The sequence below is a fragment of the Tyto alba genome, unplaced genomic scaffold (assembly GCF_018691265.1).
Source record: "Tyto alba isolate M040663 unplaced genomic scaffold, T.alba_DEE_v4.0 Super-Scaffold_27, whole genome shotgun sequence".
Taxonomy (NCBI): domain Eukaryota; kingdom Metazoa; phylum Chordata; class Aves; order Strigiformes; family Tytonidae; genus Tyto; species Tyto alba.
Window position 1 is genome coordinate 32,193,402 of NW_024881301.1, and position 27,716 is coordinate 32,221,117.

At 42.8% G+C, this 27,716-nt stretch overlaps 1 protein-coding gene across 6 annotated transcripts in view; it reads left to right on the forward strand.

Moving 5' to 3' along the window:
- The window catches only part of GRB10 (growth factor receptor bound protein 10), a 146,866-nt gene that overhangs the window by 109,275 nt on the left and 9,875 nt on the right, over positions 1-27,716 (forward strand). For all 6 annotated transcript variants that reach the window (XM_042798148.1, XM_042798150.1, XM_042798149.1 and 3 more), the window contains 6 exons: positions 13,062-13,218; positions 18,992-19,107; positions 21,913-21,987; positions 25,065-25,202; positions 25,719-25,829; positions 26,913-27,011. In XM_042798148.1, the coding sequence (XP_042654082.1) occupies positions 13,062-13,218; positions 18,992-19,107; positions 21,913-21,987; positions 25,065-25,202; positions 25,719-25,829; positions 26,913-27,011 (696 nt within the window). The remainder of the gene's footprint in view (positions 1-13,061; positions 13,219-18,991; positions 19,108-21,912; positions 21,988-25,064; positions 25,203-25,718; positions 25,830-26,912; positions 27,012-27,716) is intronic.

Sequence of the window (27,716 nt, forward strand, 5' to 3'; positions counted from 1 at the left end):
GGAGCAGCAGTGACTTCCATGTAAAATAATCTGAAGCAGATGCTGAATGAAGAAGTAGCATTTTCTTTCATGAAAGCTTTGGCATCAAATCTCTAGCATTATGTTATCTAGTTCTATATCAGGCAGCATTTTTTAAATTGTGACATTGGTTTCAGCACACTACCTCATATTTAGACTTACACAGTTAAGTTCATCGGCCTTTGACAAATGGACTTTTAAGTGTTTCTGAAACGCTTGACTTGAGGGGAACTTTGAACCACTGTGTCACAACTTGGGAAAACACAGATGAAAGATTGTAGCAAAAGACCGATTTAGAGTTCCTAAACTATGATCAAGCTTCACTAGATTTTTTTTTCTTTTTTTTCATGATTTTAGTTAATATCGTGGTATTTATGTAACTCTACACTATCTGTGTAAGGGATTACAGGCTAGAGAAACGGGCTGCCGGAAACCTCACGAAGTGCAACAAGGGCAAGTGCAAAGCCCTGCACTTGGGGAGGAACAACCCCCGACACCAGTACATGCTGGGAGCCACCCAGCTGGAAAGCAGCTTGGCAGAAAAAGGCATGGGGGTCCTGGTGAGCACCACATGGAATGTGAACCAGCAATATGCCCTTGCTGTGAGGAAGGCTGATGATATCCCGGGCTGCCATAGGCAAAGCATTGCCAGCAGGTCCGGGGAGGTGATCCTTCCCCCTTTATTCAGCACTGGTGGGGCCACACCTAGAGTGCTGGGTCCAGTTTTGGGCTCTCCAGTACAAAAGAGACATGGACATACTGGAGAGAGTCCACAGAGATGATTACGGGACTGGAGCATCTGTCCTATGAGGAAAGGCTGGGAGAGCTGGGACTGTTTAGCCTAGAGGAGAGAAAGCGTGAAGGCATTTTATGAATATATATAAATACCTGAAATGTATATAAATACCTGAAATAGGACAGAGCGTAGCTCTTTTCAGTGGTGCCCAGTGGCAGGGCAAAAGGCAAAGGGCACAGACTGAAACACAGGAAATTCTCTCTGAATGTTAGGCAACACTCCTTTATTTGTGAGGGTGACTGAGCACTGGCATAGGTTGCCCAGTGAGGTTGTGGAATTTCCATCGTTGGAGATATTCCAAAGGCATCTGGATGTTGTCCCGGGCAACGGGCTCTAGGTGATCCTGCTTGAGCAACGGGGGTGGACCAGATGACCTCCAGAGGTCCCTTCCACCCTCAACCTTCCTGTGATCCTGTGATTGGTCTTAAACTTTTGTGATGGAAATAAAAAGTTCGAGGCATGATTATTTTGAAATAGATCATCTCTGTGTTACATCTTTAATATTAAGTTTGGAATTATGAGGATAAAGCTCATGGTTAATTCATTTATAACTACTGAGTTCTAAGCAGAGTAATCTGTTTACTTGCCTGGTGTGTGCCAGCATTATCAACATAATCCATCTTGTAAAAATTCTGTTAAAATTTACTTTATGAGGGTGTTACTGTGTTGAATGTTTGAATCTTATTTGACTGTCAGCAGTGCTGAAATTAAGCAGTGGCAATCAAAGTGTACCTAAATCTCTGCTCTACTTCATACATCAGCAAAAATAGAGAGGAGCCAGTTGTCTGATGTATAAATGCTGAGAACGAGGACTGGAGCACTTAAAAGATGATCTGTTCTCATGGGAAATCCCAGCCGTGGAGGCACTAAAAATGAAATCACTCAAATGCTTATTCAACTAATCATAAGGGATAGTACAGCTTCAGAACGGAAGATTACCAGTTGGCAAAAAAAGATGATGGAAAACATTTAAGGGCTGTGAAAACAGGTTTATGTGATTCAGTGAAGCTTTGCACTGAAATCTGTTTGGTGAGTGGCGGTGGAATACTGGTAACGATGTACCCAGACAGGTGAAAGCCTGGTCCGGGGGCGCGGTGTGTGCGACTGGGGGGGGGGAGGCTGCATTGGGGTCGGGTCAGAGGAGCTGCTTTCGAACAGGTAGCTGTGTTGGTCAGCAGTCCAAAGCAGTGCTCATGCCTCTGTGGTGTGACCCGAGATGGGAGGTGCAGAGAGCTGCCGTGTTAGTCTTCAGGGATGGGCTGCGGGGAGGAGTTGCAAGAGAAGAAGGGTGGATGGAGCAGTATGTGATACTTCAAATTAGGCTGCTGAAATCAGTGTGGAGAATGTGAGAGAGGAGAGGCTGCTGCTGTTCAGACAGCTACGTGGCCGCAGGTCGTCTAAAGCAACTTGTGTTCGTGCCTGCTGAACGTCTTGTTTGTTGTAGCTTTAGCAAAGTAACCTTCTTTTTAAAAGTTGGAATGAAGCCTGCGGACTTCCAGTTGAATAATACCATCTGTAATGAGCTAACTACTTCACTTTTGAACCACTGCTGCTCCAGGAATTAGTGCTTGGAAACCTCAGTACACCTAGATGATAGCGGAGAGCTTCCAGGGGACATTGTTATAAGATTGTACAGAGGACCGTTTAGTTGTCTTTGTTTCTTGGCTTTTAGTAAAAACTAGTCGAATCCTTTCAGTTCCTAATAGGCTGTGTTCAGATACTAAGCTCTCTTGTTTCTATAATGTCATGTATTTCTTGTTTGGCATCTTTTTAATTAGTGACATTTTATTTAGTCCAAATTAAATATGCCAGATGTAGCTGATTTAGTGGCTAACAATGATGAGTGAGGGGAAGGAAGGAGAGCTAACATTATATAGCCGTCTGTTCTCAGGGAAGTTGGGGTTTTTTGTTGTGTTTTGTTTTGGTTTGTTTTTTTTTTTTTTTTTTTTTATTTCTAGTTCCACAAGAGAAGTTGGAGTGGTAACCATGGCAGCAGGGAATTTGTCCCTGTAAGCTAAGCAAATGGTTGGGTTGTGTGGGGTTTTTTTGTGGTTGTTTTTTTTTTTTTTGTGGTGCCCCTTCTGGGAGGAAGGGGTGTGCAAAATGGTCTCAAGCAAGCCCTGGAGGGGGAACTCAAATAAGTTAGAGGCACTTGCTGTGGAGTTAAAACTCATTAGTTGGTCCTGCTGTAGCATGCACGTATGGATGGATGCAGCAGTGAAGCAGAGCAGTGAGAGATGTGAAAAATTTCTTGGTAACTTGGATCTCTACACTAGGTGTTTTGGGGTGGGGTGGTTAGGCACTGTATGCTAATAAATCACTTCCATGGTTGTGTTTGGGGTTTTGCCAATATTTTTCTCACTTTTTTCCCACTGAAAATGAATAATTCTTATCAGGTTAGACGGGAGTGAGATTTGCATAGGGCCAGAGAATATCCAGCTTAGTCATGATGACATAACCCCCAGATTTTGCCTCAGCCTTGGAAACTTTTGCTATATCGTTCCTGTAATTGGGGAAAACCATTGTTTTCCTCTGATATCTAAATTTAGCAAAATTAAACAGCAGAGCAGTTTTATGGAACACTTTCCCATTAAAACAGTTGCTGAAAATGAGAATTACACATGCCTTGGGGAAAGGATTACAAGAGCCCTCTTCTCCCATTGACATAACTTTTCCTAGGCCAAGATCTGCAGGGGGTTAATTCTGGCCGCACAGTCAGTGCTTACACAGTTGCGCAGAAATACTCTCCCAATGCGAGCAGCTCTGTTAAAAGCATTTATTGTGTGCGTGTGACAAACTGACCCATAAAACATCCTGAACGTTGCAGGCACCAACAATTAGCTGATACTCGCTGCTCGAAATCGCCGGCTTCCAGGGCTGGTAGCTTGGGAGACGGGAGGTTAAGCAATATTGCTGAATACTGTACAGCGAGGAGGCAGCTGACGGCCGGGCATTAGGGATGCTTTGCCATGCTGCTGTGGTTAGGCCTGTCCCCCACTCATTACAAAGAAGCCCTCTTTTATTGTCAGAGCAGTATGAACTCAGCCCTGTTAGGAAAACCTATTGTGGATTGGGACTGACGCTATCTGAGTGAGGAAAATTTATATTTCCAAGGTGTGCTTGAGCTTTTGGGATTTTCAGCACATGGAGGCCATTAGGCTGGGAGTTTCGCAGTGTATTTATACTTCAGATTTCCACAGTTCAATGGTTGTCATTCCTTGAGTGCCTGGAGGTTACGGCCAGTCTTCATGAGGAGTTTTTCTCCAAGTTTTGCCTTTTTTTCCATGAGCTACCATTACCTTTTTCACTGCCCTAAACTGCTACAATCGTCATATTTTCACACTTTGGTTGGTTGTAGCCCTGCATTTTGTTTCCATGTGATACGTCATACTTGATTCTTCTCTGATCAAGCTACACATATTACGGTCATAGAGTATTTATTTTAAAGTTTCATTTTTTGTTTTGGTTTCCAGCTTCTCACTCTCTCTCAGGAGCTTTGGTGTAACTGCCTGGTCTGGGATGTCAGTGTTGGTTCATTGGGATGTGAAAGGGGATAAAGGGACTCTTGTAAAGACAGATAATTGATTTTTTTTTTTTTAATCTAGTGCACCTCTGTATGTGTTGTGAAAACTCTTTATCCTGCTGTAGTCCGTTCTGGCAAGACTTGTCAGATCTAGGAGCTGGGGCTTCAGCTAAGAAGTTGTTTTCATTAATTTTTTTAACTTACTTTTGCCTTCAGGGCTGCAGAGAAAACCTTAGGAAACTCTGCACTTGCAAGGATCAGGGAACAAACTCACAAGTCCTTAAATCCTTGGCTTTTTCACTCCTTGTGATTCCTTCTTTTGGGAGGAGGGAAGAAGAAACCTAAGTGGGAAGAAGGTCTATCTTTGTCTTCCTCTGTATTGCATTCTAAGTTTGTAATTTCTGTCCAGCTCTGCATCTTATGTTTGCTTGGATTCCTTTGCTACCAGACTAGGTAAATTGGCTTGCAGTTGTTTAAGACAAATTTCATAACTACCAGTTCTTAAAATACTGTGTTTGTTTAGTCATGTCTGGACATTCCAAATATAGCTTATTTGGCATCGTCCCTGATTTTTGGGCTGTTGTTGTTTTATTTTATTTTTGTTATTGTATCAACCACAGTCAAAATCCCAAGGTCCCAGTGTATCAGATAAGAGACAGTCACTGCCCCAAATGTTTTTCCCATGCATTAAAAATGCACATGTTTTCAAATACTAATCCTCAGTTTCCAAAGACATCTTTGAAAGTGGTCTCTGGTCCCCTTCCTGATAACACACAGCTGGTCTGGTGCATGCAAATGGAGGGCTGGAGCCCTACGTGTACAACCTTAGGTGGCATTCCTGTTTTCGGTTCTGTAACCCCTCTGCTCCTTTCCTTGGAAAAGCATGTAAGGGAAGGGGAATTTTGTGGACTACCCATGTGGAAGTTGTAGTTGGACCGCAGTAAATTAGAGTGAGAAGCCAGTTGCACATTGTCAGACTCTATGCTGAAATGGCTTTCTGGCCTGGGCACTCAGGTGGCAAGTGCCTCAGCTGCAGTTGCCACGGTGTCCTATGGGGAAGGAAGGAGATACCCGTTTTAGGGACCTGCACCATTTTTCTAAATCCTATGGGAGGCTGCTCCCTGGAGCCTTGTTGCACTGTCTGCCAAGCTTCAAATTAATGTGGTTCTTGTGGCTGAAAGCCTGTGCAGCAAGAAAGATGTGGTAATAATTCCTTTTCTCCAGAGTAATTTATAATGGCAAAACAATTTTAAATACTCAGTAACTACCTTGGTTACTTAAGAATTTTAATCAAGAAATTATTATGGTTTTTCTTTGTATTACCCTTTCTAGAGTTGTTAGTGACTTAAATTGTATTTGCAAGAACTTTTCTACTAAACCTTTCTCTTGGAGCAAATTCAGACAATAAATAATGCATTCTGTAAGCACAGCAGAGGAAAATTGCAAACTATCTAGGGATAAATTGCACAATAAAATAAAGATAAAGGTTAATGCCAGCAACACCACTTAATGTCTTTCATTACATAATCAAAGGAGTGTAACAGTGCCTGTAACTATCTTTTTTCCATACATAAAGGATCTCGAAACTGGAAGGGGTTTTTGCATGGAAAACAATTGCTGTTGGGAGGATCTCTGTGGAGAGAAGGGAGCTCATTTACAGACTTACAATGAATGGGAAATGCTGGATGGGGGAGAATGAAGATGAAAAAGAAAATATAAGCTGTCAGTGCTGTGACCACAGGAAGAGTCTGGACCCCCAGGTTTGGGACTGGGTGAGCTGGCTGTTGCTGGGCTGCCTTCCCACTGGTGTGGACTGGGACTGTGTCAAAGCCTCTCCAAACTGCTTCCCAAGCTTTCTCTCCTCCGGCATGCCGTGAGTACCCAGAAGCTTCAGCAAAATTCATAAAGGCCTATTGTTACTCTTAAAAGGATTGAAAATTAGTCTTTCTCCTTTCTTTTACGTAAAAATGGAGGCAAATGAGGAATCGGGTGGGGAGACATGAAAATGTCAGATGGGTCAAATGATTTATCTGAACGTATGAGCATTACATCTAAGTGGGAAAGAGTGAAACAGCTTTTGGGGATACTGTCACAAAATTAGTGTATTGTCTGTATGTAGGCATGTATCACTTAAAACTGCATTCTGCTATTTATTTGTAAAATATGGAAATTATAGGGTAGCAACTTACAGTTTCCAAACCTTCAGCCTCTGAGTATGTGAGCACGTGTTGGAATAAATCTTTTGTTCATGCAAGCAGTGGTTATTTCTTGAAAACGTGCTCTGTACAGTCTTTTCTTAAAAGTACATTGCACAGTTCACACCTTTGTATGTAAACAGCTGAGATTTTTGAAGAAGCTTTGATGCAGTTGCTATACAAGCCTAAGCCAATACAGAGGGCATTAGTACTTTAAGTTTTGAGAAGATAGAAGCAGATAGCGAGTATAGACTTCATCTGGTGTCTCTGTAACAAATAGCCATTTTCACACGTAGTTTTGAATGAGAAGAGGAAAAGCTCTGGCTTGTTTTTACAATATTCAGGTTTTTAACCTTAACAGTACCCCAAATGTGCTCATTGTGTATGTTCCTTCAAATGCGCTTTCTGCATATGCAACATCACACACTTTGCTTATTTTTTAAAGCTCAAGTGTCAACAATTGCAGTGTGTAATTATGCCAGTAGCGCAGAGAGACATGTTTGCTTGATTAGTCACCGCAGCTTGAATTCAGCCAATATAGCTTACAGCATCCTGCTGGAGTCCAGTCAGGAGCCTGGATTCCCTCTGCAGCTACCAGAGACACACAAATGCCTTTGCCATGTGCTTTAGATCTTAAGTTACCCCATCTCTCTCCCTTAGCTTCAGAAGGAATTTAACTCTCTAAAATTACCTGGGGTGAACGTGGGCCTGGCATTCGTACATGACGGGTTCGGAAGCGCTAACCCTCCAGATATAGGTGCTGAGTTGAACCCAGCGCTAATCCTGCCTGCCCTTCTCTGCCCACGCCGCTGTGATTCCCCAAACCTGTCCCACTGGTACAACCCTCACAGAGCTCATGACTTCAGTATTGGTGTTTGATGACCACTGAACATACGATGATACCGTGATTCCTCTTCAAGTCAAATTTCTCCCCTGACTTTTGGAAATGAGTTTAAAATTCAGTAGCCCAGCAGAAGGACTTGAATCAGGGCTTTGTAATGTGGCCAACTTAACACCCTTTTCTTTTTTTTTTTTTTTTTTTTGTAAGGTTGCTGTTCTGAATATGAAAGTCAAAGACTAAGATCTTGATCCTACAACTGTTCTCCTTTGTTGTTTGTAGGCTTTCAAGTGTGTACCTAAATATAGTATATGCCAGAGGAGAGAGTTAATGTTGCTATGAGAACCTTAACCTCACCATTTCCTAGGGTTTTATGTTTAGGGAAAAAAGCAATGATCAAGTAACTCATGGTTGTTTTTCTTTTGTAAGAAAGTACTGTTTGCTGCCTTGTATAGAAGTGATCCGATCTGCAGTGTATTGCTGTTACTGCCGCTGTTTGTGTGAGGGGCTTTTTTCCTGCATGAGCTGTGCAACAGAGGAGGCAAAAAGAGCCATCGGGTTGACCTATATATTTATTTCATTGCAGCACTTGAAATTCCCGTGCCTTATAATGCTGCCTTAAAGCTGCTGGGTAAGTAAGGAGGGACTGGCTGGTGCTCCAGTGTGTAGATGTGGTTGACAGAGTTGCTTACCTGCCAGGTGTGCACGGAACGTGCTTAGAGGCTTCTCTTAATCAAAGGTTTGCAACTTGTCCTAGGAAGGAAACCCTTCCCTTTTTTCGTTACCTCTTCAGCTTAGGTAAATAGCAGTTCAAGGGTAACCTGCATGCAGAGCTTGAATCTTCAGCAGCTTTGAGTTGACTGATCATAACTGAAAGCTTCCCCATTCCTCCAGTGACACTGACTCTGCTCTTGTGAGCCCCATCAGCTTTTGAGTATGGAAAGCTTTCGGAAAAATGATCTCATCAAAACAGGGTTCCAGTGAAAACAGCAGGTACCTGCCTGGTTCATGGCTGCCTTCTGCAATAAATCGCTCCTTCTGCTTGCACAAGGCACATGCATTTCAGTTCAATTTTCTTTCTGCTTACCTGACTGATGGTACAGTTCTTGTGTCTGAACAAGCCTTGATGAGTGAAATCAGGGGATGAAAGTCAAAACTTGCTGGACTGATTTTCAGTTTGTGCAGCTCTTGGTAATGACTCTTCAGTGTATTTTAATGGCTTTCTGTGATGTCTCTGATCACCGTCTCATATAAAGGGAAACTCTTGAAGAACTAGTGTTCTTCAAACCTTTTATCTATTACATTTCAGTCAGACAGCCTTCTGATAACAAGTATTCGCTCCTTATACTTGGTTTGGAATCATAATCCAGGATAACAGAGGTTGGTTTGCACTGATACAAATTACACTATGATTCATTTAAGTTTGTAGAATGCAAATTTGGATCTGTTTGATGCTGAAGTTTTTCAGCATAACGTCATTTAAACGCGTGAATTTTTCTGATAATTGTATACAGTCATAGGTTTTCTTTGCAGAAAAAAGAAAAAAATAGCACAAGTAGAAAAGTGACGAAGTAGTAATGTGACTGTGGTGCAACTGTTCCTTTTTTTTTGTCCTCATTCCTAATGTTTGCGTTACATGATGCACACAAAATACTGCAGTGAGGTTGAGGAACTGGGACTGGAAGATGAAACAGCCATGAGGGTGCTCAAGATACGCAACCCATTATATGAAACTGCTGAAGTGATGAATATTAATGTTCCTTTAAATTTTTAATTTTTAAGTCTTTCTGTCTTTCAAAAAAGGAAGGGGGGGGGGAAAAAAAAAAAAAGAAGCTTGGGGGAAGAATTCTTCCCAGAACAATGGCGCAGTCTGTTATCTGCTCCTTTGCACTGTAAAGCACTGAATGTTCAGCCAATATAGTGCTCTGGTTGGCTTAGCATTCTTAACCTTAATTTTGAATAGAAGGTGCCTTGTGCTGCTGACGTAATTAGGGCCTTTTGTAAATCACTGTTGCAGGCAGTCTGCTGTTGCATTTCACTGCATTTCTCGGAGGGATGCAGGGCAAAATGTCAGACTAACTTTCTGAACCCATCTTCAGGCTAAGTGTTTTCATTATTGGAGCATTTTATTCAGAATGATTTCTGCTTCATTTTCCTTTGTAGATAATAAGCCCCAAATTAATCTTGCAAGTGAAACAGTGTTTCTGGTCTAAGAAGTTTGAATAGGGAGCCCTTAACACGTTGAAGTAGGAGATGCTTCCTTGAAAAAAATAAAAAAAAAAAGAGAAAGGAAATCTGAGGAGGCTGGATTTGACAAATTAAGTCCCCTCTGTGATACAGGAATATTGTTACCAGCCTCTTTTGTCACAGAAACTGTCAGAAAGTTTGAGCTGAATCTTTTGCCATTGGGCTGGTTTCGTATTTGTGGTTCCACGTCGTGCTCCGCAGCGCTGCATTGCGTGGGGGTGTTCAATCCCCTTACCTTTCACCTAAGCCTCTTAGGGACCATTGCACTCTTGCATCCGCAGAGGCACGGGGTTTCATTTCACTTCTGTTTCTCTCCTGTCCCCTCGGGCAGGGTTCAGCTCAGGCCGTTACATCCCTGCTGGATGCAGTCTTTTATATCCATGATGTCAGTGGTGATACGCGGCCTTGCACTGTCCTTGATAGCAAACACAGCACTATTAATAGTCAGTGAAGTTAACTTGCTAATTTCTGCGCTCGACGCTGTCCACCCACTGCGCTCCAGCCCCCGGGCTTTAAAGGCGTCGTTGCAATCGCGCCCACAGCTAACCAGCCCTGCGAGTGAACGCACCCACGTCCCTCAGGGTGGTCACTGGTGGCGGTGTGGGGACGGCGGGGCGCTGCCTGTGGGGCCAGGCACGCACCGGACAGCGGCCGTCGTGCACCCTGAGGCACACCGGGATAGCTGGCAGCCGGCTGTGGGCAGGGGGCGGGAGGGTGGGACACGCACCCGTGACCCCTTCGCTTCATACCCGAGGGGGCACGGCACAAATGAGCACCAAAGGCAGCTGCAGCTTTCTTCCAGTGGCCTCGCTCCCTTGAGTCTTAGCGTGCGTGGGAGCAGAGCGAAGTGTGGTGGTCGCCTTACAGCTTCGCGCTGCCACCTGCACCGGCTTGGGAGGCACCCCCAGCAGATGAGCTTTCCCTCTCTTCTGGGACTCGGCAGCGGGGAGGATCAGGTGCACCCCGGCCTCCCTCGCTGCCTTGCCCCCAGCAGAACCGCAGGGGAGGAGAAGAGGGGGTTTTGTGCTCCAGGTGTTGCAGAGGTGGCGATTCCCCTGGCGTGTGCCCGGGGCAGGCTGCCCTGCCAGTGCAGGGGCGGGGAGGGCAGGGCTGCGCCGTGCCGTGATGAGTGAGTGAATGAATGAATGAATGAATGAATGATGTCACCGGGTGGGTTCCTGAGGCAGGAAATCCATCCGAAATAGTTCAGTTTCAGTACAGAAAGTAAGAGTTATGTGCGTGAGCCGACAGTAGAAAGGAGTTTGCTCACCACCACCTTTGCAGTTGTGTCACTCCCTCCCAATCTGTTGCCATAAAAAGTAGAAAAAAAACTCAACCAAACCAAACCAACAAATTGAATCCCTCCTCCCTGAACCCAAAACAAATAAACCAGCAACTTTCTGTCCCGCTGGGCGCGGGGGTGGGGGGTGTCTTGGGTGTCAGGGCACCGCTCCGCGCGCGGGGGGGCAGCGCGCTGCCTTGCCGCGGTGTGGGTGCTCCTCAGGGAAGAGAGACACTGGCCCGCAGGACAGAAACACGGGAGGCACAGACCGTTGACAGACAGACGGACAGACGGAGGTGCGCCCGCCGCGGGCAGCGCGTGTGCGAGGATGCCGCCGGTTTGCTGGAGCGGGGCCGCGGCGGTAAGGCCGCACGGCGCGCATACCTTCCCCTCAGCCCCGGCAACCGGGATCCCCCTGCCCTGCCCTGCCCTGCCCGCCGCGCCGCTCCTCCGGAGCCTGCTTCGGGAAGAGCTGGCTCATCCCCGCCGCCGTCAAGAGAAAGCCGTTTCCTGAACGCGCGGGTTTGAGTCACTTGGGCTAGATGAGGCTTTAACTCCTCCCTCCCGGGGCTCGAATTGGTAGGTAGCCGGGGGAGCGGGATGAGGCGCTGCCGCCGCCCCCCTCGCCCTCAGGCCGGGGCCAGCGCGTCCCGCGCCCGCCGGGGCCGGGGCCGGGGCCTGGGCCCGGGGCCGGGGGCCGGGGGGCCGGGGCCGGGGCCAGCCCGCCGGGGAGCGGCGGGAGGAGAAGTTCAAGTGCTTAAGTTGCAGGCAGATGACATCAGGCGCTGCCAGGCCGGGCTGCGGGCAGGCTCGGCGCCGGCGCTGGGGCAGGGCTCCGGCTCCCCCCGCCGTGCGACTTCGGGGCTGCCGGAGGGGTCTCAAACGCCCGTGGGTGGTCACGAAAACAAATTTCCTTTGTAATTTCTTTTTTTTTGGGGGGAGGTGGGGGGGGGGGCGGGAATAATTTGGAAGTCTGATAGTGTGTGGGAAATGATTACATCAGTCGGAGGGAGGGCTAGGATTGGTCTACACAGTGTGGTTTGATTCACTACCGCAAAGATTGCGTGTAACCCTTTGAGTGGAGCTCTGGCAGAGTTGTTTCCCTCCCCATAAACAGTCCCCATAGCAGGGGCTACGTGACAGGTACGGTACCGCCGTCTGCGGACACCGCCGGCACCCCGGGCGCCCAGCCGCAGGCTACAAAGGGTCGTTGGAGGCAGAGAACAAACTCTCTCAAGAGGCAATCTGTATTTAAAATGCCATCTTGTTCTTCCGACTGCTGCCTTTTACGTGCTGTTGAGGTAAGGTTTTTCCATATCAAATTACCCTCCAGGTTTTTGTTAGATTCGCCCTCCCTCGTTAGGATGTGGAGTGTTTTAAACGCGGAGTTGATTTAAATCTCAGGGCTGCACGTTCGCCCAGAGAAACAATTTTGCGGCAAGTGTCTCTCGCTTGAGCAGAACAATGCAAAGAGGAGAGCATCTGTATAATTCAGGAGGTGGGGAGAAGGTTCCTGACTTGTTCTCTCATCTCCGTTCATATTTAGGATGCGTAACGTATGCACGTTCGGTCTCGAAATACTTTCAAGCTAGGATCAAAAGAGAAGTCGGGGCAGGGAGAGAAATGTGTGGACTGTGCTAGCTAATTGATCCGCCGGCAAACTGCAAGTGGGACTTCCCCGAGCAAAACAATCAAAAGTTAGTGGGGAACAAGAGAGCCATTTTTAATCTTCGGGGTCTTGGCCTGCTTCTCTGTAAACGGTCAGAGGCCTCTGACGGGATCGCAAAGAAAATTGTGTGTGTTTTGACTGAATGCAATTTCTCTCGCCCACTGTTGCCGAAGTACTCTCTCGATACTGTTTCACGTTTGCTTACCTTACACAGCTTTATACAGAACCTGCTCTCTCTCTTCTTCTGTGTATGTGGTCGTATTAACCCTGCCGAATCTTTGTTTAGTGCAGGGAGGTGTTGGGGAGGGGGCAGGGGGGAAATAGGGCAAGGGGACATCGAGAGAAAGTGTTATAAAGTGAATCACCCATGTCATTTGTCCTGGCTGCCAAGGTGCTTGGAACCGTCATGCCAAGAGGATGTTTTTCTACGGTAGCTGTGTGGTTTGCCTATGTTCAGAGCTGTTGATCTGTAAGTGTACCCTTTATGTTGCAGGATGTAAAAGTCTTTAGTGAAGATGGAACAAGCAAAGTGGTCGAGATTCTAGCAGACATGACAGCCAGGGACCTCTGTCAGCTGCTCGTTTACAAAAGTCATTGTGTGGATGATAACAGCTGGACTCTAGTGGAGCATCACCCTCACCTAGGATTAGGTAGGGAACGGTCAAAGGGGTTGTTGCATGGTTACCTGGGAACATAAAATATGTGTAATTCGTATTAATGTGCTTCCAGCCGGAACGTTTTCTTTCCACTGCTTTTATTTGTACAATTAGCTGAAGTCACATACGTGCTTTTTGTGTATTAGTTTGATGTGTTAAGCATTTAAGCCATTTTAAGTCCTTCTCATATTTCCCATCCCCTGTATTTTTATTATAAAAAAGAAAAATAATTGTCTGATCTTCACGCTAGCGCTTTGTTGCTACCTTGCTGTGTCTGAAGCTATTGCAAATAAACAGCTTAGGCAAATGAAGCTTGATCCTTAGAGTACTGGTCCTGCGAAACAGCTCAGCTCATCACCAGCTGGGAGACCTGGGTGAACAGACTCAGCTTTGCATACCTACAGTAATGCTTATGAAAGCTAGACATGCTGAGGTGGGGGAGGGGGGCTGGCTAAACTTGACTTCAGGCAGGGGAAAAAATGGTGGCACCACCCGCAAATCCATGGGCAATTTCTGGACCAGCAGTGGCATCTGCCCTCCAGGAAGCAGCTTCTCCACCTGACTGAAATTAAGGTGTCATGGTTACAGTTTCAAGAAGGCAGCAAGAGGAAGAACTGTGGGGAATTAAATAACACCGTGAATTGGTTTAATTACAGTACCTGAGAGGATCTCATTTTATTCAGTCTTGCTTTTCCTGTTATTTTGTGGCACTGATTAGTTGCAGGGTTATGCTGTGCAGCTTGCAACTGCATATCACTTAGATACACTATCTGTAATTCTACGTAGCATACAATAACGCTTTAGAAAGTGTAGCGTTTGGAGTATTGGTCGATACACTTGGTGATTTTTTTCTAGAAAATAGAGGAAGACAAATCATAAGCTGTGATCACCAGCACCAGAATTATGAATGCTATCTGTAGCTAACAGAGGGGTTTTTATGTCTAAAAATGTAATTCAGAACCCTTACAAATATTAAATAAATAAATAAATAAATAAACAAAAAGGAAACAATTTGATGGAGATGCAATACCCTAAACTGATACTGTTAAACGCAAATAAATTCACGGCTCTACAGAATAGCGCTCCAAAAAAAAAAATCATAGGATATCCTGATTATTTGATGGTTTTATTGGGTACCTCTCCTAGTGTAGAAATATGTGAAAAAATAAACATGAAACACTCGTTTGTATATGTCTGTGATATACTTTCAGTTCTGAGGACATAGGATGAGGTGAAGAATTAAGGTATGAATTACAGAATCTTTATCTCTGTAGCTTAATATGCCACATGCACTATTCTAACAACCTTTACAAATTTTCAGTTTTATCAATGCTCATTAAACTACCAGGCTCTCTTTTTCTATATTCTCTTTCCCATCATTGCTGATTACCAAGGTATTGTGTAAACAGAAGCCTTCTCCTTTGTAACCAACATCCTTCTCCTGCCAGATTCATTCAGTGATGCCACAATTCAGTGTTTGTGACATCACAATAGCTTCCATGGTGACTAATTGTGCTGTCAAACTCTGGTGTGTGACATCTCTGAATGAATCGGGCAGGAGGCTGATTAGGAAATCAAAAGCTTCTGTTTACACACAAATAACTTGGTAATTAACAATGATGGGAAAAGAGCAAGATACTTATCGGGCTGCATTTATATACATGGGGACCTGCCTGCCTTGGACCTCTGTTTCACACTGAAGCACAAAGCGGGGCCCCGGCTGTCCCAGAGAAACGGGGTGTGCAGGTCGGAGCTTCAGCACCCACCAAACTTTGTTCCACAGGTTCTGCTCTGGGGCTGTCCTCGGCAGGCCGTGCCGTGGATCTGTGTGAAAAGTAATGCAGCCTTTGGAGGGTGTAAATCGAACAGACAAAGAAAAAAGTATTTAAAGCGTCAAAAAAGAAGTAATGATACAAACTTCACGTATTTGAAAGGATGTGGACAGGAAAGGGAAAAAAGAGTTCATTTAACAGGAGACGACATCCAGTTTCTTGTATTTGGGGACCAAAGTATACACTGTCACATATTCAATAAACTTTAAATACCAACTTTCATGCATCCACCCACTTTTTTGGTTGCAGTTCTTGTTACATGGCTGCTTATTTCTGGCTTCTCAGCAGCTTAAATGCTTCCCTGTATCTCAGAGACTGACCGACCAAGATAGTAATCTGTCTGCACCTCAGATGAAGTTATTATGAGCTGTCCGATGTTCCTTATTTTTCCCTCTAGAAATTAAGATTGCTAGCACAAAGATGAAACAATGGCAAATAGATACTTAGCAGTGTGGAAGGAAATACGGTTTAAGAGCGGTGAGAATTCTGTGTTTCCAGAAAACGTTATTTCTTACTCAAGACATCCTTGCTGACTTAATGATCTTGAAGCCCACCCAAAGAGGCTAGTTCCTTCATTAAGGTCACTGTCTTTCTGTTTTATTTTGTTTTGTTTTGTTTTTTCTACCTGGTCTTGCCCTAATACTACTTTCTAAAAGAGCTCAGTTTGCAGAACCAGTTCGTCTTTTTACTCCTGGGCAGACTGAACAAGAGCAAATTTTTGAAGTCAGCTGCATATTTATCATTGTGGTGATCTTCTAGGTCCCAGTTTTTAAGGAACCTTCACCTGACCGCTTACTTTGCACACTTAGTCAAGTATATTCCAAATAATGTGTGTGCTAGCAAATAACTTCAAACAGCTGTTGGACTGCACAAAATATTTGTGTTCTTACTGGAGGCAGTGGTGTGACAATTTACCATCAGACTTGCTTAGTTTTGACATGTGGGAATGGTTCCTGCTGCACTGTACCACTAGTATCTAAACCAGTTTGTGGTCAAGATTTAAGCAGTCTGTGAAACTTGAATAGGTCCCATTATTTCATTTGCAACTAGAAGTATACCTAACCTGTTTATAAAATAGGGTATTTTCCCTAGGTGCTACTCCATGCTTATCTAGCATCGATTTAGGATGGGGACTGAGATATCTGTATTAGAGATTAACATAAATCATAGTATTGATGAGGACAGAGTGTCACGATAGTATGTGTCTGGACACTGAAAAAATCCCTACAGCTCCAGAACTGACTATACATCTCATTTAACCTCGTTAAAGCCAGAGAGAAAAGTAAGAGGGCTCTGAAATATATATAGGGTTGGAAGAAAAAAACGCTGCATAGTTTTGTGCATAGATTTTCCTGTTTACATGTGCATTGAATTTGATTTGCCTTGATCTGAATTAATTAAAAGTGGAACAGTTAGACACAGCACTTGCTGAAACAGGAAAACAGGACAGGCTATTTCATACTTCTGTCCACCTGTCATTTGTAGTGATTCTCCAGTTGGGAATTCAGGGCCCTGCCTACGAGTTGTTCACGATGGAATCCAGCTCCTTTTCTCATCTTGCATCACTTCTACAGTTCTGCAGAAGTTCAGATAATAATACAGGGCAATTTTGAGGGGATGGGGCGGAGGGGAAAGTCTGTCCTGTTCTTCTGGGAAGTGTGTAGAGGAGACCGAGTTGAGCCTATCAGATAAACTAAAAGGAGACATTTCTGGTCACTTTGGCAGCAATACCACTTGAAGACAGTCTGACCTATTGAACTGAACAGACTGACATTTGTGCTTCTAGTTTTGTAGCAGGAAGCGCAAAGCAGGGCTGAAGTTGAGTTGCAGGTGTGTCAAGTGGCAGTTCATCCCATTTGTACTTACTGAGGGCGAATTACCAAGGACTTGCCAAGTGCGCAACTTCTGTGAAGTAGTAGCAAACTGACCAGGACTAGCTTCCTTTTTGCATACATGCGCTATGAAATGCTGCACCTTTTCGTCGAGATGATTTTCGCCACCAAAATGAAAATGTAAAAATTAAATCAGCAGGAGTATCACTACATAATCTCAAACGGGTATTGATTTAAGAAAGAAATACATCTGGGTCAGTTGTCTAAAGCATTTAAGAAACTGTCACTGGGTATATTTACACAAACTAACAATGAAAATACAGAACAAATTGACAAGTGTTAATTTATACTGCATTTCCTCAGGACAGAATGAAGACAGCGTGGTTTGTCCCTGCCCTTAGGCGAGCAACCTTCAGTCCGATTAGGAGACCGAAGCACACACCTTTGTGCAGTGACAGAAGCAGGCAGTAGCAGGACACATGGTCTTTCAGGGTTCATACTATGAGGAAGGTTCATACCAACATAATTAAATGTTCTTTAGAGGAAGCATAATTTAAAAAACAGAAAGGCCCTCTACACTCCTAGGCCCAGTGTCCTCATCAGAGTGTGGAGATTTGACTTAACCAGTTGCTTACGAGCATGATAGTAGCAATAGATGAGCAGCAATACCTGAAACTTCACCTGTGAAGCACAGCTCCTAGACAGTGTGGAGGTTTAGGTGATGAATGCTTAGGTGGTGCAAAATGTCCTTAATTAACTGCTACCAACAGCAGTGTTGTCAAGTACAGTAGTCAGAGAACTACCCCTTAAATGTGGTGTTATGGGCTAATGCAATAAGCAGCAGCTCCTTATTTGAGAGCAGCCCAATATGGAAAGTCTTCGGTGTTAACCCCCTGAAACACAATCTACAGCAAGGCTGGACACTTCAGATGCACGGTAAATGCTGAGGTCATCGGTGAGCTGGTGATGACTGACCACCTAAATGCAGGTGAAAAAGACAATGGGATTATTCAGGGATGGGTTAAATTTCCAATCAATTGAATAATTCAAGTGATGTTCAAGAGCTCGCTACTTTTTGAAATACCAAAGACTGCTTGCTTTCTATCCTGAAAACACCCCAAGAGAGCTTGGGTGGCAGCCTGGCATTTCTAACCGTGGGAATGAGAGGATGCAGGAACACAAAGTGGAGAAAGGACTCTCCAGATTTCTTTGGCCAGCAAGTCACACACATTTTGGATAGAGCTTTGCAAAAGTTATTTTTTGTTTGACCTCATTTTTTATTTCCTATTATATAAGGGATGAAAGTACCAACTATTAAGACTTCCGAAAAATACTTACTAAATATTTTCTCGGACACTTCTGGATATTTGCCGAGATAATGAGTTCACTAAGTAGCGCACATTTAGCCCAGTTGCCTTCTTTCGAGTTACTGCTTTCAGTGCATTGGGTTTGTTAAGCTATCTGTTCATGCTTTGATGTGCCATTCTTTTGACCAGAGAAGTGGTGGTTATGGGGAGTTACCTTGTAACCAAATCTAGAGCAGAAAATTGCCCTGTCATGTGTACAAAACATTTGTCTCTGTCAGTATTCCTGTAAAGTAGATCCTGTGACCTCTTTCATAATAAACCCCATTGTCTAGCATCTACAATAAAGGCCTGAAGTTCACCTTGAAATGAACTGGTTTTATAGAGTGTGATCAAATAGAACACTGTATTTTTGTGATAGTTCAAGACCTAACAGTGGCCTTTTCGCAACTTTTTCCCCCGTAAGTCTGTCCACCTTGCCAGTTCCACAGCGTATAGCCAGCATCAGAAGAAGAGGGTCATGTGCATTATTTAAGCTTCTGCACACAAAAAAATCTTATGTTCTTTCCTTTCTCCAAAGTCTGTGCTTAGGAAGCCCTGATGTAGGAAATCTTTGAAGAACGCTGCTGTGTCCCTTAAATGCCTCATGGCAGTATGGTTTGAAAGCTATAATAGGTTGTGTTAAGTTCTTAAAAGGTAACAGAATTACACTGGGTTGTTTTACTCCTGTTCCTTTGGAAGTTGGTCTTGCTGCCTCTGCTGGTTGGCTGTGTATTAACATCAAGTTCTTTTTCCACAGAGAGGTGCTTGGAAGATCATGAGCTCATAGTTCAAGTCGAGTCCACAATGGGAAGTGAAAGTAAATTTTTGTTCAGGAAGAATTACGCAAAATATGAATTTTTCAAAAATCCCATGGTGAGTCACATTACTTAGTTGTTTACACTACAGAGAGAGGGATGGATTGCAATAGCATTGCTGGGCGCTGTTATGTCTTAAACATCTATTAAAAAAAAAGGCAACCAACAAACAGATTTCATTCCAAAGAAATGCTAACCAGTGTTTCAATTCCTTGTACTCTCCTCCCAGCCTAAAACCTCAAGTGTTTTCAAGTTACCAAATATACTTGCTCCAAAATGGCTATTGTTATGTTGGACAGTGACCAAGACAGGGAAATCTTTGTTGGTTTAAGAAAAACAATCAGTAGTGCAATTTATTCATTATCTTCAAAGTTACTTGATTTGAAGCAAATTGATCGCATATGGTGCAGTTTCCAAAGGTTTTAATTTCTGACAGTAATAATTTTTAAAAAACCCTCTGGGTAACTCCTGAAGTACTTACTACATAAAAGGAATTTCCAGTTTATCATTATATATGTTGAACAGTGTCTCGTGTATGGCTGTGCTCTGCCAGTGTGCTCTGCCTTCTTTAGTGATCACAGCAACTCGCCCTCTCTATGTCTTCATGTATACCCATGCTCAAAAAGTATTGTATGTCATAGCTATACTTATTCTTGGATTTGTAAGATCCTTTGGATGTTGTAATTTTAAACTGTTTGCAGTGTAACTGCTTATTTGGGGATGTTTTTTCACATTTTATCTAAACAATTAAGTTGCAATGGGCTGTTGACATGCACTGATACCAGCTGGTGCAACCCATCTAGAGAGCTGAAGAAGGATAATCTGGAGGTGGTTTAGGTGAGAAGAGATTTTGGGTCAGTCGGGCATTTGTGGTGCCAGAAGAAAAAAGATACATGAGGTCACATGAAAACTCATTGTTGAAGTTCCCGCGGGTGATAAATTAATTCCTTTCCTCGTAGATGCTAATGCACAGTTGCTGCATCCTCACATGTGTGCTTGCACGTACGTTTGTCATCTGCTAGTGCTTGTTTCAGAGGCTGTGCCTTGACTTACTGTGTGAAACATTTCTGTACGTGGAGTATTTGTAATTTTTCACTTCTGTTGATCTTCCCATCTGATAACCTATGAACATCTGAGTGTTGTACAGAAATTTTGGTATCATAGGAGCTAGCACATTGATTTCATGTGGTATATTTTAATTAATAACAGAACATGGGAGTAAAACCCAGAACGCTTGGCATTCAGTCCCAGGCTCCTGCAATCAGAGAATAAATCATTCTTTTGGTGTAAGAATGCGAAGGCTCCCTATCCGTTGCATTAGCTGTTGCCATATGGCACTGTTTCTACTCAAGAGAGGCTGGTAAATGTTAGCTTTCATAATTCATTGTACGACTTACCTGGCAGAAGGGCAATTCCTTTTCAGCCCTTCTCTTTATGCTCTAAAGACTGAAATTTATATTACCTAAAGTGTGACAAAAGTTCTAAACTGGAAACATTTTTGTTGTGATTCATCTTGTTACAAGAAGCCATTGTTTTATTTCAGGCATTTCTGCATGTCTTTATGCTTCAAGTAATGTTTAAAAACTTCAAGAATGACTTAATGTAATTGCTGTGTGTAGTAAATTCAGTGCACCTAATTATATAGGTATTTTAAAGCACGAGAAATGAAAATGGAAGCTAGAGGATTAAATCTGAAATCAAGTCATCTATTCATCAGTCAGAAAACTGTCTGACCTTTGTCATGCAAAGACTCAGTATGAACAAGATACTGTGCCAGGTGTCTGAAATCAAAAAGCTCTGTAGAAGCACCTGTTTGCGTGTTAAACAGTATTTGCTTCTGTATTTGTGGGATGGGGATAGGAAATAGATTTCTGCTTTGAGATTATTCAAATCTAGCTCGTGAAGCAGGACATGGAACACAGAACCTAATTATTGGACACATGTCCTCATTCAGTTTTCATTACTTCATTTTGTGGACCTCTCCTTACAAGAAAAACCACTGGGCTCTGTTGTGTTACCCTGAAATATAAACCTATAGTGTTAGATTTTGCAAAGGGCTCTTCTCTTGACAGATTGAAGGGTTTCAAGTCCTGAGCATAACCTGGCTGTTGAACAACCAAATGAAAGCATCAACAGTTACACATGAGCTCTCTCTCATAATTAACGTCTGCAAATGGCACTTTGTTTGGAGCCTTCTGAAGGACTGAGCAGGTTCTAGAGTCAGGCAGATGCAGCACTGAAGAACTGTATTTTGGATAGAAAGAGAGCGCCATCAAATGTAAAGCTGTATATACTGGGGATCATGCAGCCTACATGCCTGAAATGTCTTATAATGCATTTACATCCAGTTTACCCCAGTGAGGGTAGAAAAAACTTGTTACTCCTCCTGCTGTGCATCTTCCACGTGACAAGTGGAGTTACAGAGGGTTTGTTGGCTGAGCAGCCTTTCTGGACAGAGAGGGAAGCCCAGAAATCTGGTGGCAGGCTATGCAATAAGCAAGGAGCCACTGCGTACCCAAGTTGAAGGACGATTCATCCTCTCCCTTCCTAGAAAGCAGAGGCTGTTAGAGATCCTCAAAAGCCCTCGGTAGAAGAGGAAACAATGGGAAAATGCACTTACGAAATGCTGCATATCAGATATTTTAAAAATCCACATTCTGTCTGCATGGGTGCTTGGTAAGCAGAAGGAAGAGAAAAACTGCACTTGAAAGCCCTAGTATTACTTTCTGTGTCAGGGGATCTCCAAATTGATTTAAGAGTGATAGTTTCAAAAAATGAATAACTGGAAGAAAATTCTACTTGTTATTTGTAAAAGTGTTCAAATATAATGTGACTTCCAATTGTCTTCTCTTTTTGTGTCTAGAATTTCTTTCCAGAGCAAATGGTTGCCTGGTGCCAGCAAACAAATGGCAGTATCCCACAATCACAACTTTTGCAGGTACTGTAAGTTATCTGTATGGACAAAGAAAGTTTGGGAGCTGGACGGGAGGGGTTGAGAGGAAGGGAGGGAGAATTCAAATGTCTGGAAATAGCTGGCTGGAGAAACACAATGCAGTGAGTTAGCATACGGTACTAATTTTGCAAGTATCTACAAAGATCTTACCCAGTGGCATTGAGGTGTAAGCTATAAACACAAAGTATTCATAGCTATATTCATACACATTTGTTTCATTAATATTCAACTTACTCTGTGGGTACCTGGTTTGGCCACCTAGTGTTGTTCCTAAAACAGTCTCAGCCAATACATTTATAGAAAACCAAATATACCTTATAAAAAGCAAAACAGAAGTACTCTTCTGTACTCCACATCATAGCATAGGAGAAAGTATAAAAATGTGTGTGAACATTAGAAGATGGGCTTGAGATGGTAAGAGGTTTTGCTTTTGCTTTTTATGTCCTATGTTTGTGCTCGGTGAGAAATAACAATAAGGACCAACTTCCCCATGGTTCAGCCAACTAGCTGCTCATTTATATGGAAAAATAATTCTCTGAGAAGTGCCAGTAGTTAGAGAAAACAGTGTGTAGTATTTGCAAAGTAGCCCATTTAAAGTTCCCAAAGTTAAATTGCAGAGTTGTGTACATTATGCGTATGTGTTGGTAGAGTTGTGTAATCTGCAGGGCAGTGGCACATGCACTGAGTTTATACTGAAGTTTTGATGTTGCTCTGCAGTTTCTTGCCTGCTCATGAAGGAACTGTGGTGGTGGAAGGCATGGTTGGTTGGCCTCCCAGGATGGTGTTGAAGGGTGGGCTCTGACTAGTAACACGCTCGCTTAAACTTCTTGATTTAAGCAGTCTCATCTAAACCTTTTTCACTTTAGTCATTTTCTCAAAGAGGGGACATTCAACTCACGAGGCCAAATTAAAACACAGTTTATTAAAAGAGTGCTATATTAAGAATATAAGAATGTGATGCCTGGAAGACAGTGCCATGAATAACAGGGAAATTACAAAGCAGAAGGCACAAATACATTAATAAAGTATACCTACAAATAACTGATTTTAGCTTGATTTCTGTCATTTTGCATATTTGCAAACATGTACTGGCACTCTGTTAAAATACAGTATTTCCACTGACTTTGGAACTAGCGGACTCATTTTGTCCCACAATCATTTCCAAATCCATTGAATACTGGCTCCAGGTTCACTGCAAAGAACTTAAAACATTAGCACTCACTGTCAGCTGGGAAACGAAACAAAAATCAAATCAATTTCTGGAACTAAAAATAAGTCACGTGCAGTGAGGTTGCAAGTGGGAACCAAAACTGGCGTGAAGAGCTATTGCCAGGGAGTGGTAGGAACAGAGGTGTTCACACCCTGGACCCTTTTTCCTTCAGTGTAAATGAATTGAGTTTGCTTGTTAACACAAGCAGTGGGACTCCCTAAAAGAGCAAGATGTTCTTGAAGATGGAAAAGTTTTGAACCTAGGGTAACTCAAGCAGTACGGAAATGAAAACCTTACAACCTTGTGAGATAGAAGAGTTTGCTTCTGGGAAGGCTTCAGTAGGTACAGTCCTGGAGAAGCATAAGTCACAGGGGCTAACAGTGTGAGAGGGTGGGGCGAAGAGAATGGGCACCTTCTCGTGGTTCATTGTTTAACCATAAAAAAACAATCTTCCTTGAAGCATTTATATTAAATACACTTTTCCTTTTAAAAAACACACAACCATTTTTCATCATTTCAGTGACAGTTGTAATTTGTTGAAGGTAAGCTTTCTGCAGTCTAGTAGTCATTAAGCGTGTTGCATCTGAGGCCACCTCAAACATTGAGCAAGTTGTGCTGTTTTTAGTTACACACAAAATAGGGAAGAATATTAAATATCATCTCACAGTATCATACACTGCATTAAGAGCTAGTATTTTTAGTCCTAACAGTAGCATTCAAAACAGTGGGATCTGTTTTCCCTAGTGTCAGCCTGGCTCAGATATGCAAAAAACCTTGCGTCTTAGTTTACTTTTGGTTTGTCTAGCTGGACAGGTAGAATATATTCTCCTTTTGGCTTTTCCCTTTCACAATTGAAAAGTGGATTCATTGTACAAATAGCAGGAAAACGAACTGTTCTTTTCCATTCTGTTAGATGAGATGGGGGGGAAGACTGGGAAAAAAATCAGGTTTTAATGCAACTAAAAATACTGACGCAGGGCATTGTTTCCCGTGGGCAGTGTCCACCGAATAACACCAAAACACAACTCTAGAATTGCAGAGGCACTAGGCAGCCGTGTTTATGCATTTTTCTTCCTACTATTGAATTTATTAGTTTGGCATTTAACTTACTGAGCAAGCCCTCTGTCATTTAAAAATCTGGCCCATTTTAATAAGGGAGCAATCCATCAATTAGCTAACCATAGTTAATACTTTCTTCCTTTGATGTATTGCAAATCAAATGATTCCATATGTGGTACCTCTAATTATGTCAAGAACTTAAATACTTCTGGATCTTGAAGTGTAGTATAATTGCTGACACTTACTTGGCTGCTCTACATTGTGAGTTAAATGTTCCGTTGTCTGTCATACCACTTGTCTTGGGACAGGTACATGTGCTATATAAGACTTTAATGTGGGAAATCCTGAAATAAGGTGTTCCCATTCTAAAACTTGGGGATAAGGTTGCAGATTTTGGCAAATGTTTCCAAGTTAGACTACTTGCCAGAACTGTTGTGACAAGGTATTATTTTAAGAAATAATAAGCTGACTATGTGTCCCTTCAGGCCAAGTGCAAGAAGAACAGGGATACAGAGAAATGATTAGCCTTTTGGAGATTTTAAGTATTAACACAGAGAACAGGAAAATGTCAGTGCCAGGAGAAGTTAGCCAGGTAGACACAACAGGAGGAGCCGGAATACCCATTTTGGTTGTAAATCAGTTTAAACATGTAGGTCAGTTTAAGCATAATGTGAATCTGTGCCCCAAGTCAGCAAAGTGATTTGCCATTTGCTTCTCCATTCTGCAAATACAGTGACAATTTTATGATCCATCCATAGGACACAATCCTCATTTACATTTTCCTCTCCAACAGAATTTTTTAAACTCCAGTAGCTGCCCTGAAATTCAAGGTTTCTTGCATGTGAAAGAGCTGGGTAGGAAATCATGGAAGAAATTGTATGTGTGTTTGAGGAGATCAGGACTTTATTGTTCTACAAAAGGAACCTCCAAGGTAAGATTAAAAAAGAAGTTGCACAGTTCTAGCATGTGAAAGCATTTTCTGCTTTTACAGTGGGTAATTTTTGCTGGTTTTTAAATATCTGCACACAGTGTTCCCTTTTTTTATCACATAGAAAAGGATAAGCAAGTCGTGATCAAATGGCAATCAAGCCCTGGGCTGTCAGTGCATGAAAACAGCTATATAGCATTGTTATATAACAAAACCAGACTAGCCAGACAACATAACTGTGGCTACTAAGTTGTGCTAACAGATTTAGCAGGAGAAACCATGCTGTCCAAGCACATGGTTCACCCATAAGTGTTTTGTCAGCTTCTTGTATAAAGCACCTTCTGCTAGTAGGCTGGTATTTGAAAGGGGCCATGCGGCGTCCACCTGAGGCTGACTGAGAGGAGCACGCTGTTCGTACACTGCCCTCTGTTGGAGGTTGGTCTTGAAGGATGGCAAAGCTTGCAGCAAGATTTTCCAAAACCTCACGCTTACCTGTGATAAAACACTTTATTTCCCCAGGAGCCAAGACATTTGCAGTTGTTGGCTGACCTAGAAGACAGCAATATCTTCTCATTGATAGCAGGCAAGAAGTTGTACAATGCACCTGCAGAGTATGGATTTTGTATAAAGGTAGTTCTTTTCCTACGTTCTTCCAAAGTTCAAGATGGTATTGGTAGCTCAGAGTCCCCCCAGCCCCCAGCTAAATGGGATTTGTATGTAAAACTCTGCAAGCATTTCTGTCGTGAGGACTTGATCTTTAACGTCTTTCGTTTGGCAGGCATGTCCTGTGAATCTTGCCATCATCTTATGTGACACTTCTAACACTTTATCTGGTGCTCCTTTGGCTTGGGAAATTTCTGTGCCAGATCAGCTCAGTGCTGAAGCCTGGTGTGCCTGTGAGGTGGCCTTGATTCACCTCACAGATGAAGTTTTTTTTCCAAGTACGCTACTTAATAGGAAAGTTTCTCTGGACAGCAAGTACCAAAACTATATAGTAACAAAGGATCAAACTCTGGCTGGGTGTAATTGTATCATTATTGTGGGCCAGAGGTTTACATTTATTTAAAGATGATTGTCTTGGAAAATGGAAATAAGAATAAGCAGTTGCCTTTGAGAATTTTATAAAGTGTTGTGCTGATGCTAGGTTTGGAAAGTATTCCAAAGCTCCATGTAACCTTTTGAGAAGAAAATAAGGCTGGGAACTGATTTTATTGACAGCAGTGAAGTAGTCTCCTTCCTAGCGTCTGTTCCAGAGCTAGGGGAGATGGGTTTGCCTCAGACAGTAGAGACCAGCTGCAGGACAGATCACGAACTAATGGAAGCAGACTTCCAGTAACCTTCAGTTACAGAAACTTTGGTTCTTCATCTCAAAATGGGGTCTCATAAAACTTTTCATAGTTAGAAAAAAACCAAAACCAAACAACCAAACCCAGATGCCTTGGTTCTGGTTCTAGCATGGTCTGAGTACCTTGTTCCTATAAAATGCCAGAACTGCAGGGTATTTCAAAGTAGGCACTGATGTTTATCTTACTGGACCCAGCTGAGAAAGTGATTTCTTTCCAAGCATTCTTTCCTGAGCTTCATCTCAGAGCGGTGTGAGCTTTTTCTGGCCACTTCTTAGACTAATACTGTACCTGCCTTTACTCTGCAGTAAGCCTACAATGTTGTTGGTTTTCTGCTGAATGTAGCTGATTTCCCTCTAATACTTTATAGCCCAACAGAGTGAGAAATGAAACTAAGGAACTGAGATTGTTGTGTGCTGAAGACGAGCAAAGCAGGACGTGCTGGATGACTGCCTTTCGACTCCTCAAGGTATCTAATGTCTTCTATATGAATAGAGCTACACCTGTTAGTTAAGTTGCGTTTGTTATTTTGTTCATAAGAAAAGACCTCTATGTTCTTAAACGTCATCTGCCTCCAAAACAATACAGCCAACAGCAAAACGCCAGGTAGACCTGTCCCTCCTAAGCTTTTAAACACAGCACTGAGCTCAATTCCTTCCAACTATGAACCAAGTATAATTTTAGTTTTGGAGTCAAATTTATGCTATGTGAATGAATCAAAAAAACTGCTTTACAAGGTATTTGCAAGTTATCATAAAGCTAAAAAAAATGTTTTGATAATGGTAAGTGGTTATCTTAACAGTGCAATCTAGAGCCTTTGCAATTTTTCCAGTTTTCTGAAGGTCCTGTTAAAGAAAGTGACAAAAATTACCAACCCTATCTGTGGGTGAAAGTTATTCGTATCTGAGAGCAAACAATTAGATTTCTTGATAATATGGTAGGAGGCTTCACAGTTTTTCTGAAACAAAATATACATCAAAGGAACTGAGGAGTAAGTTGACTATTCTGCAGTCTTTGAAGCAGAGAAATTCCTGATCTTCATAGAGAAATATGCAGAAGTTTTGGTCTGGTTTGGTTTGGTTTTAAATCTTTCCCCGAAGATGCTGCCTTGAAAATTACTGTGGTTTTGTCTGTACCTTACTATGTCCTCCCTCATATTAAAGGGAATATGCAC